This window comes from Pelobates fuscus, chromosome 6 (genome assembly GCF_036172605.1).
Source record: "Pelobates fuscus isolate aPelFus1 chromosome 6, aPelFus1.pri, whole genome shotgun sequence".
Taxonomy (NCBI): Eukaryota; Metazoa; Chordata; class Amphibia; order Anura; family Pelobatidae; genus Pelobates; species Pelobates fuscus.
The window spans coordinates 16550064-16564949 of NC_086322.1; the positions used below are offsets into that span (position 1 = coordinate 16550064).

At 41.9% G+C, this 14886-nt stretch overlaps 1 protein-coding gene across 1 annotated transcript in view; it reads left to right on the forward strand.

Annotated features, from left to right (window-relative positions):
• Positions 1-14886, forward strand: part of LOC134566001 (vomeronasal type-2 receptor 116-like) — a 107873-nt gene that overhangs the window by 46567 nt on the left and 46420 nt on the right. The window contains exon 3 of the mRNA XM_063425715.1: positions 13442-14260. Coding sequence (XP_063281785.1) covers positions 13442-14260 — 819 coding nt within the window. The remainder of the gene's footprint in view (positions 1-13441; positions 14261-14886) is intronic.

Consider the following 14886-nt stretch of genomic DNA (forward strand, 5'->3'; position numbering starts at 1 on the left):
ATGTCTAGATTTCTGTCTTGGCTGGGGAGGATAGCTGCCATAAAATTGACAATTCTTCCAAAAATCCTATATCTGTTCCACTCATTACAAATCCAAAAACCCCAGACTTTTCATAGACATTTCCAAGCTTTCCTTCTCAAATTCAGTTGGGGAGGAAAACACCCACAAGTCCTGAGAGACCTGCTCTCGAGACAGGTCAACAGAGGCGGATTGGGCTTCTCAGACCTAAAAATGTATTACCATTCAGCACACCTTACTAACATTATAGGAGCGTACCCCGCTAACTACTCACCCCAATGGATAGAAATTGAGAGACATTGTTGTGATACTCCTTATTTAGCAACACTTGAGACAAATCTCTCTAAATATACTCCAATCTACCCGCCTACTGCTCCAGATATGGGATGGTCACAGAAGTAAGATGTGCACTTCAAATTTGTAACCAAACCTTTCCATGCATAACCTGGTAACAGTGTGGACTCACACATCTCCATCACCTATACTCCTCTTCAAGTTTACACTCCTTCTGCAAAATCCTATACCGCTGGTATATGGTCCCCACACAACTCCACAAACTGTACCGGGCAGTGAGTGATCTCTACTGGAGATGTAAAACTCAAAAGGGGTCGATGTTCCACATCTGGTGGTCCTGCAGTAGAGCACAAGCCCTACGGACAGAAGTGTCTGCGTTAATTCAAACAGCAACTGGAATTCAAACAGCAATTGGTTGCACTATAAACCAATCACCGGAAATATTCTTACTAAAATTGTTTCCTGAAGGGATACCCAAACTCACTCTGAAAATAATATATCTCATACTAAACATGGTGTTCACACTAATACAAAAAAAAAAAATAAAAGATGCCTGCCCTGCCTACCCTAGCGTAAATAATAGCTATGGTGTCCTCCACATTAGAATACAAAGTGCTGATATGGAACCAAATAAAAATAGGAAAGATGGGAATATGGAATGAATTCTGACAAACTCACAGCACTGCTCAAAGGACTGATAATTGTTTGGGTTAATTATGGAAAAAAATAGTATTACATGTATATGGTTAGAACCAGTCAGATATGCAAACTCCCACAAAAAGAGTTGGAAGTGACAAACATCCCACTGTAGAAGCCCGTGTTAGTCCCACCCCCCACTCCCCTCCTTGTGCTCTCCTTCCCTTCCCCTCCCCTTCACCCCACCCTGACTTGGGCCCATTCGACCAGACGGGACCAGCCCCGGCCTTAGCCCTGGTACCAGTCCCACTACCTAACATCGGTTGTCAAACATGAGGTGGCTACTTCCAGATTTTCACAAAGTAACACATGTTACCTTCCCTCGTGGTAGCAACATTCATCACTGAATTGTATTGTGTGATGCCACATCCGGGTTCACTCTATTATTTCATGAGTGTCATGCCTAACCCGGAAGCAGTGAGGAGTCAATAATTTCATTTTCCCATAGTTTTGAAGCTGGTAGTCAATAGATACCTCCTCCTTGTTCGTCCAGTGGCCATCTTTATTATGGGCAAAATTGCCTGAAGTCCTCCTTGTTGATCCAATGTTCGTCTTAATTGTGGGCAAAATCCTCTTTATTATAATTCCAAAATGCATTGTTCTGTGTTCTTTTAGCCACATGGATATAGTATAAGTCCAACCTAATATACATTATACTCAAAGTATAATATAGAAAAACATAGTAGATAAAAAAAATAATCAGTAAAAAATCAGGATTACATTCGATGGTTATAGATACTCTACATATTAACCATATAAACATTGTAATTTTGAAAATGTTTGTGAATACACAGAGATTAAGATGTCTCCAATGATATTAAATGATGATTGTGTACATACATAGTGAAACTTATTGTTCATACAAAGGGGGATATTTATTGGATAAAATATAAATTATTAACAATTAATAATTGAAAATAACCTAAATTTGGAGAGAGAGATAAGAGAGAGATATCAACTAAAAACTATTAAAAATATATTCTTAAAATTATATTATTATAGAAAGTTACATAATTCAAAATCATCATTAAGACCATATGGTTGCATAGTGTTGAGGTTAAAGATCCACGTCATCTCTGTTTGTCCATTTTGTTTAATAGGGTTGCCAATTCTCCAATTTATAGTCATCTTTTGGATCCTAATAACTTGTAGGTGGTGAGGATTACTACCATGTTTGCATTTAAAGTGCAAAGAAGCACTATGTTTCTCAAATCCATTTCTGATGTTTCTCATGTGTTCTTGAATTCTAAATATTACACATCAGATTTTATCTTTATTCAATAAATAACCCCCTTTGAATGAACAATATGTTTTATCATGTATGTACACAATCATCATTTAATACCATAGGAGACATTTTAATCACTGTGTATTCGCAAAATGTTGTAAAATTATAATGTTGATAGGGTTACTATATAGTATATCTATAACCATCTAATGTAATCCTGATTTTTTTTTTACTGATTATTTTCCCTAAAGGGCTCTTCTCCATGTGAGTGCTTCCACTGAGTACATGTTCACTTCATTAAAGCAGGCTGTATTGCACTATAAGTGTTTTATTTTATTTTACAGCACTGTCTTGTTGTCTTAACCCTTAGGGGTAAGTGTAATATTCTTCAAGCACTGCATATTATTTTACTATTGGTGATTTTTTTTTACTTTATAGTATTTGTTTTTTACTTGATTAAAATAGGGTGGAGAGTCTCTATAGCCGTGTGAAAGCTTCTGCTGTTTCATTTTCTACACCATCTGATATTTTAAGTGCTTGAAAGCACAGAGCACTTCTTTGTATTGTTAGAACCCTGAGGGATAGTGATGTACCGAAATGTCCGCCGGCGACCAGTTCCCGGCAAAATTAGCATGTTCGCGTTCGCCGCGGCGGGCGGACACATGCGCAGTTCGATCCGCCCCCTATTCGTCATCATTGGGCAAACTTTGACCCTGTGCCTCTCGGTCAGCAGACACATTCCAGCCAATCAGCAGCACTCTCTCCCTTCCACACCCTCCAACCTCCCTCCCAGCATCCATTTTCGATTCATTCGGAAGATGCATGCTTAGTGAGAGGAGGGAAAGTTTAGCTGCTGCTGATTACATAGGGAAATTGATAGCTAGGCTAGGGTATTCAGTGTCCACTACAATCCTGAAGGACTCATCTGATCTCTGCTGTAAGGACAGCACCCCAAAAAGCCCTTTTTAGGGCTATAACATCAGGCTGCTTTTTTTTTTTTTTTCCTGTGTAATGTAATTGCAGGTGCCTGCCTGCCTGCCTGCCAGCTTCTGTGTGAGGTTCACATTGGATACTGTGCCTACTTGCCCAGTGCCACCACTCATATCTGTTTTAACAATAGGTTAAGCTTTACATTTAAAATAAATATTTTTTTTCACTGTAATAGAAGAGCAGTTGCCTGCCTGCCAGCTTCTGTGTGAGGTTCACATTGGATACTGTGCCCACTTGCCCAGTGCCACCACTCATATCTGTTTTTAACAATTGGTTAAGCTTTAGATTTAAAATAAATAATTTGTTTTCACTGTAATAGAAGAGCAGTTGCCTGCCTGCCAGCTTCTGTGTCAGGTTGGATGCCTTGCCCATTTGCACAGTCAGTGCCACCACTCATATCTGTTTTAACAATAGCTTAAGCTTTAGATTTTAAAGAAATCATTTTTTTTCACTGTAATAGAAGATCAGTTAGTTGTCTGCAAGCGTCTGGGTGTCAGGCCTACTTCAGCGTGTGCTCTGCAGACCTGTGCCAGCGTGCTTTGACAGTTGGCAATCATATCTGGTGTCTCTTTAGCGTGCTTTTACAAAGAAAAAAGGTTTCCAGTGTAAGCTAATAGCAGACAGTCAGTGTCCTTCAAGCGGCTCTGTCAGGCCTTCCTTCAGCGTGTGCCCTGCACAACCCTGCCAGTGTACTTTGACAGTTGCCACTCCTATCTGGTGTCTCTATAGCGTGCTTTTACAACCAAAATTTTGTTTTCACTGTAATAGAAGAGCAGTTGCCTGCCTGCCAGCTTCTGTGTGAGGTTCACATTGGATACTGTGCCCACTTGCCCAGTGCCACCACTCATATCTGTTTTAACAATTGGTTAAGCTTTAGATTTAAAATAAATAATTTGTTTTCACTGTAATAGAAGAGCAGTTGCCTGCCTGCCAGCTTCTGTGTCAGGTTGGATGCCTTTCCCATTTGCACAGTCAGTGCCACCACTCATATCTGTTTTAACAATAGCTTAAGCTTTAGATTTTAAAGAAATCATTTTTTTTCACTGTAATAGAAGATCAGTTAGTTGTCTGCAAGCGTCTGGGTGTCAGGCCTACTTCAGCGTGTGCTCTGCAGACCTGTGCCAGCGTGCTTTGACAGTTGCCAATCATATCTGGTGTCTTTTTAGCGTGCTTTTACAAAGAAAAAAGGTTTCCAGTGTAAGCTAATAGCAGACAGTCAGTGTCCTTCAAGTGGCTCTGCCAGGCCTTCCTTCAGCGTGTGCCCTGCACAACCCTGCCAGCGTACTTTGACAGTTGCCACTCATATCTGGTGTCTCTATAGCGTGCTTTTACAACCAAAATTTTGTTTTCACTGTAATAGAAGAGCAGTTGCCTGCCTGCCAGCTTCTGTGTGAGGTTCACATTGGATACTGTGCCCACTTGCCCAGTGTCCCCACTCATATCTGTTTTAACAATTGGTTAAGCTTTAGATTTAAAATAAATAATTTGTTTTCACTGTAATAGAAGAGCAGTTGCCTGCCTGCCAGCTTCTGTGTCAGGTTGGATGCCTTGCCCATTTGCACTGTCAGTGCCACCACTCATATCTGTTTTAACAATAGCTTAAGCTTTAGATTTTAAAGAAATAATTTTTTTTCACTGTAATAGAAGATCAGTTAGTTGTCTGCAAGCGTCTGGGTGTCAGGCCTACTTCAGCGTGTGCTCAGCAGACCTGTGCCAGCGTGCTTTGACAGTTGCCAATCATATCTGGTGTCTCTTTAGCGTGCTTTTACAAAGAAAAAAGGTTTCCAGTGTAAGCTAATAGCAGACAATCAGTGTCCTTCAAGCGGCTCTGTCAGGCCTTCCTTCAGCGTGTGCCTTGCACAACCCTGCCAGCGTACTTTGACAGTTGCCACTCATATCTGGTGTCTCCATAGCGTGCTTTTACAAGCAAAATTTTGTTTCCACTGTAATAGAAGAGCAGTTGCCTGCCTGCCAGCTTCTGTGTGAGGTTCACATTGGATACTGTGCCTACTTGCCCAGTGCCACCACTCATATCTGTTTTAACAATTGGTTAAGCTTTACATTTAAAATAAATATATTTTTTTCACTGTAATAGAAGAGCAGTTGCCTGCCTGCCAGCTTCTGTGTGAGGTTCACATTGGATACTGTGCCCACTTGCCCAGTGCCACCACTCATATCTGTTTTAACAATTGGTTAAGCTTTAGATTTAAAATAAATAATTTGTTTTCACTGTAATAGAAGAGCAGTTGCCTGCCTGCCAGCTTCTGTGTCAGGTTGGATGCCTTGCCCATTTGCACAGTCAGTGCCACCACTCATATCTGTTTTAACAATAGCTTAAGCTTTAGATTTTAAAGAAATAATTTTTTTTCACTGTAATAGAAGATCAGTTAGTTGTCTGCAAGCGTCTGGGTGTCAGGCCTACTTCAGCGTGTGCTCTGTAGACCTGTTCCAGCGTGCTTTGACAGTTGCCAATCATATTTGGTGTCTCTATAGCGTGCTTTTAAAACCAACATTTGTTTTTCACTGTTATAGATTGAATAGCAGTTACTTGTCTTCAAGCGGCTATGTCAGTCCTTCCTTCAGCGTGTGCTCTGCAGAACTTTTCCAGTGCACATTGCCAATCATATCTGGTGTCTCTATAGCATGCTTTTAAAACCAAAATTTGTTTTTAACTGTTATAGTTTCAATAGCAGTTACTTGTCTTCAAGCGGCTCTGTCAGTCCATCCTTCAGCGTGTGCTCTGCAGAACTGTTCCAGTGCACATTGCCAATCATATCTGGTGTCTCTATAGCGTGCTTTAAAACCAAAATTTATTTTTCACTGTTATAGATTGAATAGCAGTTACTTGTCTTCAAGCGGGTGTCTCAGGCCTACAGTGTGTGCTCTGCAGAACTGTTCCAGTGCACATTGCCAATCATATCTGGTGTCTCTATAGCGTGCTTTTAAAACCAAAATTTATTTTTCACTGTTATAGATTGAATAGCAGTTACTTGTCTTCAAGCGGGTGTCTTAGGCCTACAGTGTGTGCTCTGCAGAACTGTTACAGTTCACATTGCCAATTATATCTGGTCTCACAGTAGCTTGCACGCATAGTACCACTAATCCCCCAAAAAATGACAGGCAGAGGCAGGCCACCCCGCAGGGGCCGTCGTGGTCGTGGTGCTGTGATTCCCTTTTGCCCTAGAATAATGCCCAGCTTTCAGAAGCCACGTACCCTGAACTTGAAAAGTTCTGAGGACATAGTTGACTGGCTAACACAGGACACCCAATCTTCTACTGCTTCCGCTCGGAACCTTGACGCACCATCCTCCTCCAGCTTAGCTTCAGGCACCTCTCAAGATAGCACTCACCCGCCTGCCGCCACCACCAAAACTAGCACCACAGCCGCTTTACTTGGTATGTCAGAGGAGTTATTCACACACCCGTTTGAAGAAATGAGTGATGCGCAACCATTATTGCTAGAGGATGTAGATAACAGGGATATGTCTCAGGCAGGCAGCATTAAACACATGGAGGTACGGTGTGATGATGATGATGTTGTACCCGCTGCTGCTTCCTTTTCTGAGTTGTCAGATACAAGCGAAGCGGTTGATGATGACGATGCGTCCATGGATGTCACGTGGGTGCCCGCTCGGCAAGAAGAATAACAGGGCGAAAGTTCAGATGGGGAGACAGAGAGGAGGAGGAGACGAGTTGGAAGCAGGGGGGGGTCGTCGCAAGGAGCTAGTGGCACAGTCAGACATCATGCATCGGCACCCGGGGTCAGCCCGACAGCACGCCAATCAACGCATGCTGTGTCCACCACCAGAATGCCGTCATTGCAGAGCTCAGCAGTGTGACATTTTTTTTGTGTGTCTGCCTCTGACAACAGCGATGCCATTTGCAACCTGTGCCAAAGGAAACTGAGTCGTGGGAGGTCCAACACCCACCTAGGTACAACTGCTTTGCGTAGGAACATGATCTCACATCACAAACGCCTATGGGATCAACACATGAGTACAAGCAGCACGCCTACTCTAAGCCGCCATCCTCCTCCTGGTCCAGCATCTTCAGCCACGTCAACCACTGCTGTCCTTCTTGCCCCCTCTCAACCATCCGCCACTCCGTCTCCCGCCTTGAGCAGTTCCCGCTCATCTGCCCACAGTCCTGTGTTTCTGTCAAGGACATGTTTGAGTGTAAGAAGCCAATGTCACCAAGTCACCCCCTTGCCCAGCGTCTGACAGCTGGCTTGTCCGAACTATTAGCCCGCCAGCTTTTACCATACAATCTGGTTGAGTCTGAGGCGTTCAAAAAATTTGTAGCTATTGGGACACCGCAGTGGAAGGTACCCGGCCGGAATTTCTTTTCACAAAAGGCAATCCCCAACTTGTACTCGATTGTGCAAAAGGAAGTCATGGCATGTCTGGCACACAGTGTTGGGGCAAGGGTCCATCTGACCACTGATACCTGGTCTGCAAAGCATGGTCAGGGCAGGTATATCACCTACACTGCGCATTGGGTAAACCTGCTGACGGCTGACAAGCAAGGAATGTGTGGCATTGCAGAGGAGTTGGTGACACCGCCACGAATTGCAGGCAGTCCTGCTGCCACCTCCTCTACTCCTCCTCCTCCATCCTCTTCCATAACCTCCTCGGCTGAGTCCTCTTGTGCCGCTGCTTCTTGCTCCACATCAACGGCACCCCCCCAGCTCCCCAGGTACTATTCCACATCCCAGATACGGCAGTGTCACGCCGTCTTGGGTTTGACTTGCTTGAAAGCAGAGAGTCACACCGGACAAGCACTCCTGTCTGCCCTGAAAGCACAGGTGGAAAAGTGGCTGACTCCGCAGCAACTGGATATCAGCAAAGTGGTGTGTGACAACGGAAAAAATTTGATAGCGGCATTGAAGTTGGGCAAGTTGACACATGTGCCGTGCATGGCACATGTGTGTAATCTGATCGTACAACGCTTTGTGCATAAGTACACAGGCTTACAGGACGTCCTGAAGCAGGCCAGGAAGGTGTGTGGCCATTTCAGGCGTTCCTACACGGCCATGGCTCACTTTGCCGATATCCAGCGGCGAAACAACATGCCAGTGAGGCGCTTGATTTGCGACAGCCCTACACGTTGGAATTCAACACTCCTAATGTTCGACCGCCTGCTCCAACAAGAAAAAGCTGTTAATGAATATTTGTAAGACCGGGGTGCTAGGACAGCCTCTGGGGAGCTGGAATTTTTTTTGCCACGTTACTGGACGTGTAGGCTCATGCGTCCTTTTTTTTTTTTCTTTTTTTTTTTTCAACGTATATTAAAATTTTTAGTATACAAATGTAAAAACATATCCCATGCTTTACCCATTTTACAGTACAACTGTACACATGCAACATAAAAGAAATCACTGAAATTCAACAACACAAAGCTTACATGGGCTTTGAGGTGTTTGCCAAAATGCATGTATTTGTAGCCCAGATATAACAGTGGCTATAATTAACCTATGTAAACGTGTCACATCTGGCACACTTATACATTACTAAACACAGAATAGTAGTGAACTAAAAAACAAATTAAAAAATTCTGGTATTTGAAGAATATATTCAAATCATTCGTTTTCTGCCTACATTTTGTCATTCAGTTTTCAATTCAGTACAAATAGATGTTCAGTGAATAAACAGCTTAATATGGGGTTGTTGCTTGCTAAAAACAGACAGTTATGCTTTCTTCAGAAAACTATTATTGAACATTTGAAACTCCCATAGAAAGTATGGCTTTCAACTTACTGAGACAAATTAAAATTTCAGCTTTGATGTTCAGCACATTACATGTATTTTTTTCAATATTTCGCTAAAACATAACAGTTAAAAAAAAAAACATTTATGCAAAAGGTTGAGGTCCTGCAGTAAAATGTTGATCAGATAAGAAGTTAGGTGGTATTATTTGTGAAAGCGGGTAAGAGAAGAGATTGGCTGGGTCAATGGACAATGGATTTACTGCATGAGTTGGGGGCAACATACAATGCCAGCCAGGGTAGGCTGCTTCTGGATACAATGGAAAAGATGGATATGGGAGGCCTGCTGGAACAGTATTTGGCACATGGAGAGGTGGCATAATATTAGCACCCTGACTCTCTCCTATAATTACAGAGAATTCTCCTGGGAACTTAAGGCCATTGCTCAAATTTTGGAGCATATTCATGATCTCAGGCATGCCAACTTCCTCTCCTGTATCCTCAGAATTCTGATTCCACTGCTCAAAATTTGGGAAACCTGGAGGAGGGAGCCCTTGCTCGGCCATTTGTCTCTCCTCTCGTTCAACATCTGCTAATATGTCAGAGAAAATATCATCTGGGATATCCAACCTTGTTTCTTGGAAGATTTTTTGGGATAAGCTGTCCAGGAAGGATGGCTTGGAAGAAGCAAGATCAGAAGCAGAATAGGATGGTTGTCTTCCAAACCTGGACCTCCCAAAGGACGCAATCTTTGAGGGATGGGTTGGCCGGCAGGTAGAGGCACTAGGAACGCCTCCATTCCATGACTTCTGATGATTGCATATCTCAGCTTCCGATTAAGATAAGAATACAGCCGAGCATATGAAACTGCATCACTTGACGTTCTTTGATTCAGTCGGATCACACACATGTCCTTGGTGCACTCTGGCCAGATACGATCCACATATTCCCAAACAGACTCTTGCAAAATGCATCCTTCGGATGTTAACACTTTTGGTAAATCCTGGCAAAGATGACTGCTATAACCTGGCGTGGCTGTAACTTTAAACTGCTTTATAGAGAACATGTGAAGGAATCCCTTCCACACACTTGAGTCTGCTGGATCTGTGAGTCTAGTATCTGGATCATACAATTTCTTGTTCTTCTTTTCAATGCATGAAGAATGTTGATTGCCATTAGTTATATGGTGTTTCCATATTTTCTCTGGTTTCTTGGTAATTACCCATTGGCTTAAGTCAGCATCACCTGGGGGGTTTATCAGCCCTTTGCATATAAGGCAGTCCTGATCTAAAAGGTGGCTCTTGTGTTGGGATGTTGTGTCCCTTTTCTCTGAGATGCAATCCTGCTGAGAATCCTGAGGCTGCCACACAGAATCAGACAGATCCTCTAGGGTCAAGTTCTGATCGGGCACGGTATCAATTTCAATTAACCCCTTGTGTGTCAGCTTTGTCATCTGAATCTGGTATGGCTGTCTTTCCTCTTTCTCGATTAGTTCCAGTGCATGTTTTCTCTTTTGAATTCTCCAGTTGGCCAGCTCCTGTGCAGCCATTTACGTTGCACTCATTAGAACCAAACACTGTGGGGTGATTTATGGCCCCCACCCACCGCGCAGGGGTGGGGGCCGAGGGGGGAGGACAGTAGGTCCCCCCATTGTGATTTATGGCCCCCACCCACCGCGCAGGGGTTGGGGAGGACAGAGCTCCCCCCAGTGTGTATCATGGGCTTTGAGGACTGGTGTCAATCCATACCTGCCAAGTGACCCTATGTAGGGGTAACAGTCCCTATTCTGCTCTGTGTCAGTGTGTATCATGGTCTCTGTGGACAGGGAACAGTCTCTATTCTGCTCTGTGTCAGTGTGTATCATGGACTCTGTGGACAGGGAACAGTCCCTATTCTGCTCTGTATCAGTGTGTATCAGGGGTTTTGAGGACAGGTGTCAATCCATATCTGCCAAGTGACCCTATGTAGGAGGAACAGTCCCTATTCTGCTCTGTGTCAGTGTGTATCAGGGGCTTTGAGGACAGGTGTCAATCCATACCTGCCAAGTGACCCTATGTAGGGGGGACAGTCTCTATTCTGCTCTGTTTCAGTGTGTATCATGGTCTCTGTGGACGGTGAACAGTCTCTATTCTGCTCTGTGTCAGTGTGTATCATGGTCTCTGTGGTCAGGGAACAGTCTCTATTCTGCTCTGTGTCAGTGTGTATCAGGGGTTTTGAGGACAGGTGTCAATCCATATCTGCCAAGTGACCCTATGTAGGGGGAACAGTCCCTATTCTGCTCTGTGTCAGTGTGTATCAGGGGTTTTGAGGACAGGTGTCAATCCATATCTGCCAAGTGACCCTATGTAGGGGGAACAGTCCCTATACTGCTCTGTGTCAGTGTGTATCAGGGGTTTTGAGGACAGGTGTCAATCCATATCTGCCAAGTGACCCTATGTAGGGGGAACAGTCCCTATTCTGCTCTGTGTCAGTGTGTATCAGGGGTTTTGAGGACAGGTGTCAATCCATATCTGCCAAGTGACCCTATGTAGGGGGAACAGTCTCTATTCTGCTCTGTGTCAGTGTGTATCAGGGGTTTTGAGGACAGGTGTCAATCCATATCTGCCAAGTGACCCTATGTAGGGGGAACAGTCCCTATTCTGCTCTGTGTCAGTGTGTATCAGGGGTTTTGAGGACAGGTGTCAATCCATATCTGCCAAGTGACCCTATGTAGGGGGAACAGTCCCTATTCTGCTCTGTGTCAGTGTGTATCATGGTCTCTGTGGACAGGGAACAGTCTCTATTCTGCTCTGTGTCAGTGTGTATCAGGGGTTTTGAGGACAGGTGTCAATCCATATCTGCCAAATGACCCTATGTAGGGGGAACAGTCCCTATTCTGCTCTGTGTCAGTGTGTATCAGGGGTTTTGAGGACAGGTGTCAATCCATATCTGCCAAGTGACCCTATGTAGGGGGAACAGTCTCTATTCTGCTCTGTGTCAGTGTGTATCAGGGCTGGGCTTTGAGGACAGGTGTCAATGTTAGGTGATTTCTGCCCTTTATGGATTAAAAGCAGACTCTGCATCAACTGTGCAATTTTCCATGGGAGTTTTGCCATGGATCCCCCTCTGGCATGCCACAGTCCAGGTGTTAGTCCCCTTGAAACAACTTTTCCATCACTATTGTGGCCAGAAAGAGTCCCTGTTGTTTTTAAAATTCGCCTGCCCATTGAAGTCAATGGCGGTTCGCGCGGTTCGCCGGTTCGCGAACATTTGCGGAAGTTCGCATTCGCCGTTCGCGAACCGAAAATTTCGGGTTCGCGACAACACTACTGAGGGACAATACTTTTGTCCAGCTTGAAAATGTACCATTAATGACAACTCTCTGTACTCTATTTTTAAGCTAATATTCTACTCAAGAACATGAATTTTCATCTAGACCGATTTCTTTGAGTTTGAACACTAATCTATTGAGTGAAACTGTATCAAACGCCTTGGCAAAATCCAAATCGATCACATTCACTGATCTATACTTCTACTTACTTCTTAACATAATGCAATCAAGTTAGTTGCACATGACCTGTGCTTCATAAAACAATGCTGATTTTTGCTGATAACCATGTTCTTCTTAAGGAATTCTTGAATATTATCACTTAATAAACATTCAAATACTTTCCCAGCCATAGAAGTTAAGCTCACAGGTCTATCATTTCCAGGCAAGGATTTTGAACCATTTTTGCTTATAGGAACAACATGCGCCTTACTCCAATCCTCCGGAACACTTTCTAAAAGAAAATAATCTTGAAAGATTAAAAACAGAGGTTCACTTATTTTCATCCTTAAGTACTCGTGGATGAATACCGTCAGGCCCTGGAGCTTTGTTTATATTAACTTTCTTTAGTTGCTGCAGCACCTTGTCTTGAGTTAACCAATTACAATGTTTCTGCAAGTTTTTTGCAGCAATCATTTGCATATCTATTGCCATGTGTTCTTCCTTAATATATACCTTCTGCCTTTTCCTGGTCTTCATTAACTAACACTCCTATCCCAGTTTTAGTGTACCTACACTTTTATTTTTTGTTTTTGTTTTTTGAATTTTTTAGAATTTATGTACTTAAAAAACGCTTTTGTGTTGGTTTTGTTCTCTTTGGCTATCATTTTTTCATTTTAAAGCTTAGCGAAAATAATCACATCTTTTCACACATTATTGGGTTCCTTATATCTTTTATAGGATGCCTCTGATTTGTCATCTTTAAAGTCTTTGAAAGCCCTTTTCTTATTTTTTATTTCTAATTTCACATTCTTACTAAGCCACATTGATTTCAATTTGTTTATTTTATATTTATTACCCAATGGTACAACATGAGAAATGTACCTTTCTAATATTTGTTGGAAGATATTCCATTTATCCTCAGTGTTCTTTTCACTAAATAATGTATGCCAATCAATATATTTGTGTTGCTTCTATTAATGTTATTCATAGTACTTGAACATACATGGTTGTCGCATTTTTATACGTTTTTATTTTGTTCCAGATCAGCTATGGTGCAACCAACTACCTATTAAGTGATAGAGATACTTACCCAGCATTTTTTCGGACTATGCAAAATGATCATATTAATTACTCTGTCATATCCAAGCTACTGAAATACTTTGGATGGACTTGGGTTGGATTATTTGCTTCTGATGATGACATGGGAGAGGAAGAAACACAGATTTTGACCAACAATATGCTGAGAGAAGGCATCTGTGTGGCTTTCACAATAAAAGTAGACATCCCCACTTTTATTTCTAAACCAGTAAGTCAAAAGATCATCAATACTATTACAAAATCAACTGCACAGGTTATTGTCATTACTGGATCCCTGTCTGTCTATGTAGCATTTAGATTCCAAATAATGATGACACTACTCCAATCTAAAACATTTATTTTTGGTCCTATTTGGGCTTCACATCAGTTCACACTTTATAACAAGCCATTACTACTGAATGGCAGTTTAGCAATTGAATATAACACAAAGAATAGTTTAGAGCTTGATGATTTTATTAGGAATGTCCATCTCTCAAACTACCCTAATGACATGCTACTTGATGATCTCTGGATATATCATTTTAAATGTTCTTCAAGAATACCAAGAAAAAATATATTTTTTGAAACACATTTTTACTTCAAACTTCATAACTGCACTGGTGAAAAGAATGACTTAAATCATGTTCAATTTAGTTTTGATGGACTTACTTCTCATGTAACTCAGGCAGTAAATGTCATGGCTGATGGACTACATAAGATGGATTTATCCCTGAAAGCACATTCTCATGAAAAGAAAATTCAGATTATGAATAATAAACATCAGGTAAATGTTTGTTTTTTTGTTTGTTTGTTTTTTTAAATGTGTAGAACGTGTATGAAAAAATATTTAACCCCTTAAGGACCAAACTTCTGGAATAAAAGGGAATCATGACATGTCACACATGTCATGTGTCCTTAAGGGGTTAAAGGGACACTATAGTCACCCAGACTACTTCAGCTCATAAAGTTACTGAGGCTGGAAGAGGCCTGGTGAACATAAGTAACATATGCAAAGCTAACATAATGCAGATCTGTTCAAAGTTGACAAGTATTTTTTATTCATAGTTTTAATTAATATAAAAAACCGATAGTAAGGCACTATATACCTTTATTAATTAATTTAAAGCTAAGAACCCCTTACTATTTGAGCACTTAGATCCTTCAGTATGTTTATTAACGAATTTAGAGTTTACATAATAATTCACAAGATTTATAAAAATATATACATTTATTGGGAATTAATCAATTAAATAATATACATGTGTGACAATCAGTGAATATTTGCAATAATGATACCGTATATACTCGAGTATAAGCCGACCCGAATATAAGACGAGGCCCCTAATTTTACCCCAAAAAACTGGGAAAAATTATTGACTCGAGTATAAGACTAGGGTGGGAAACGCAGCA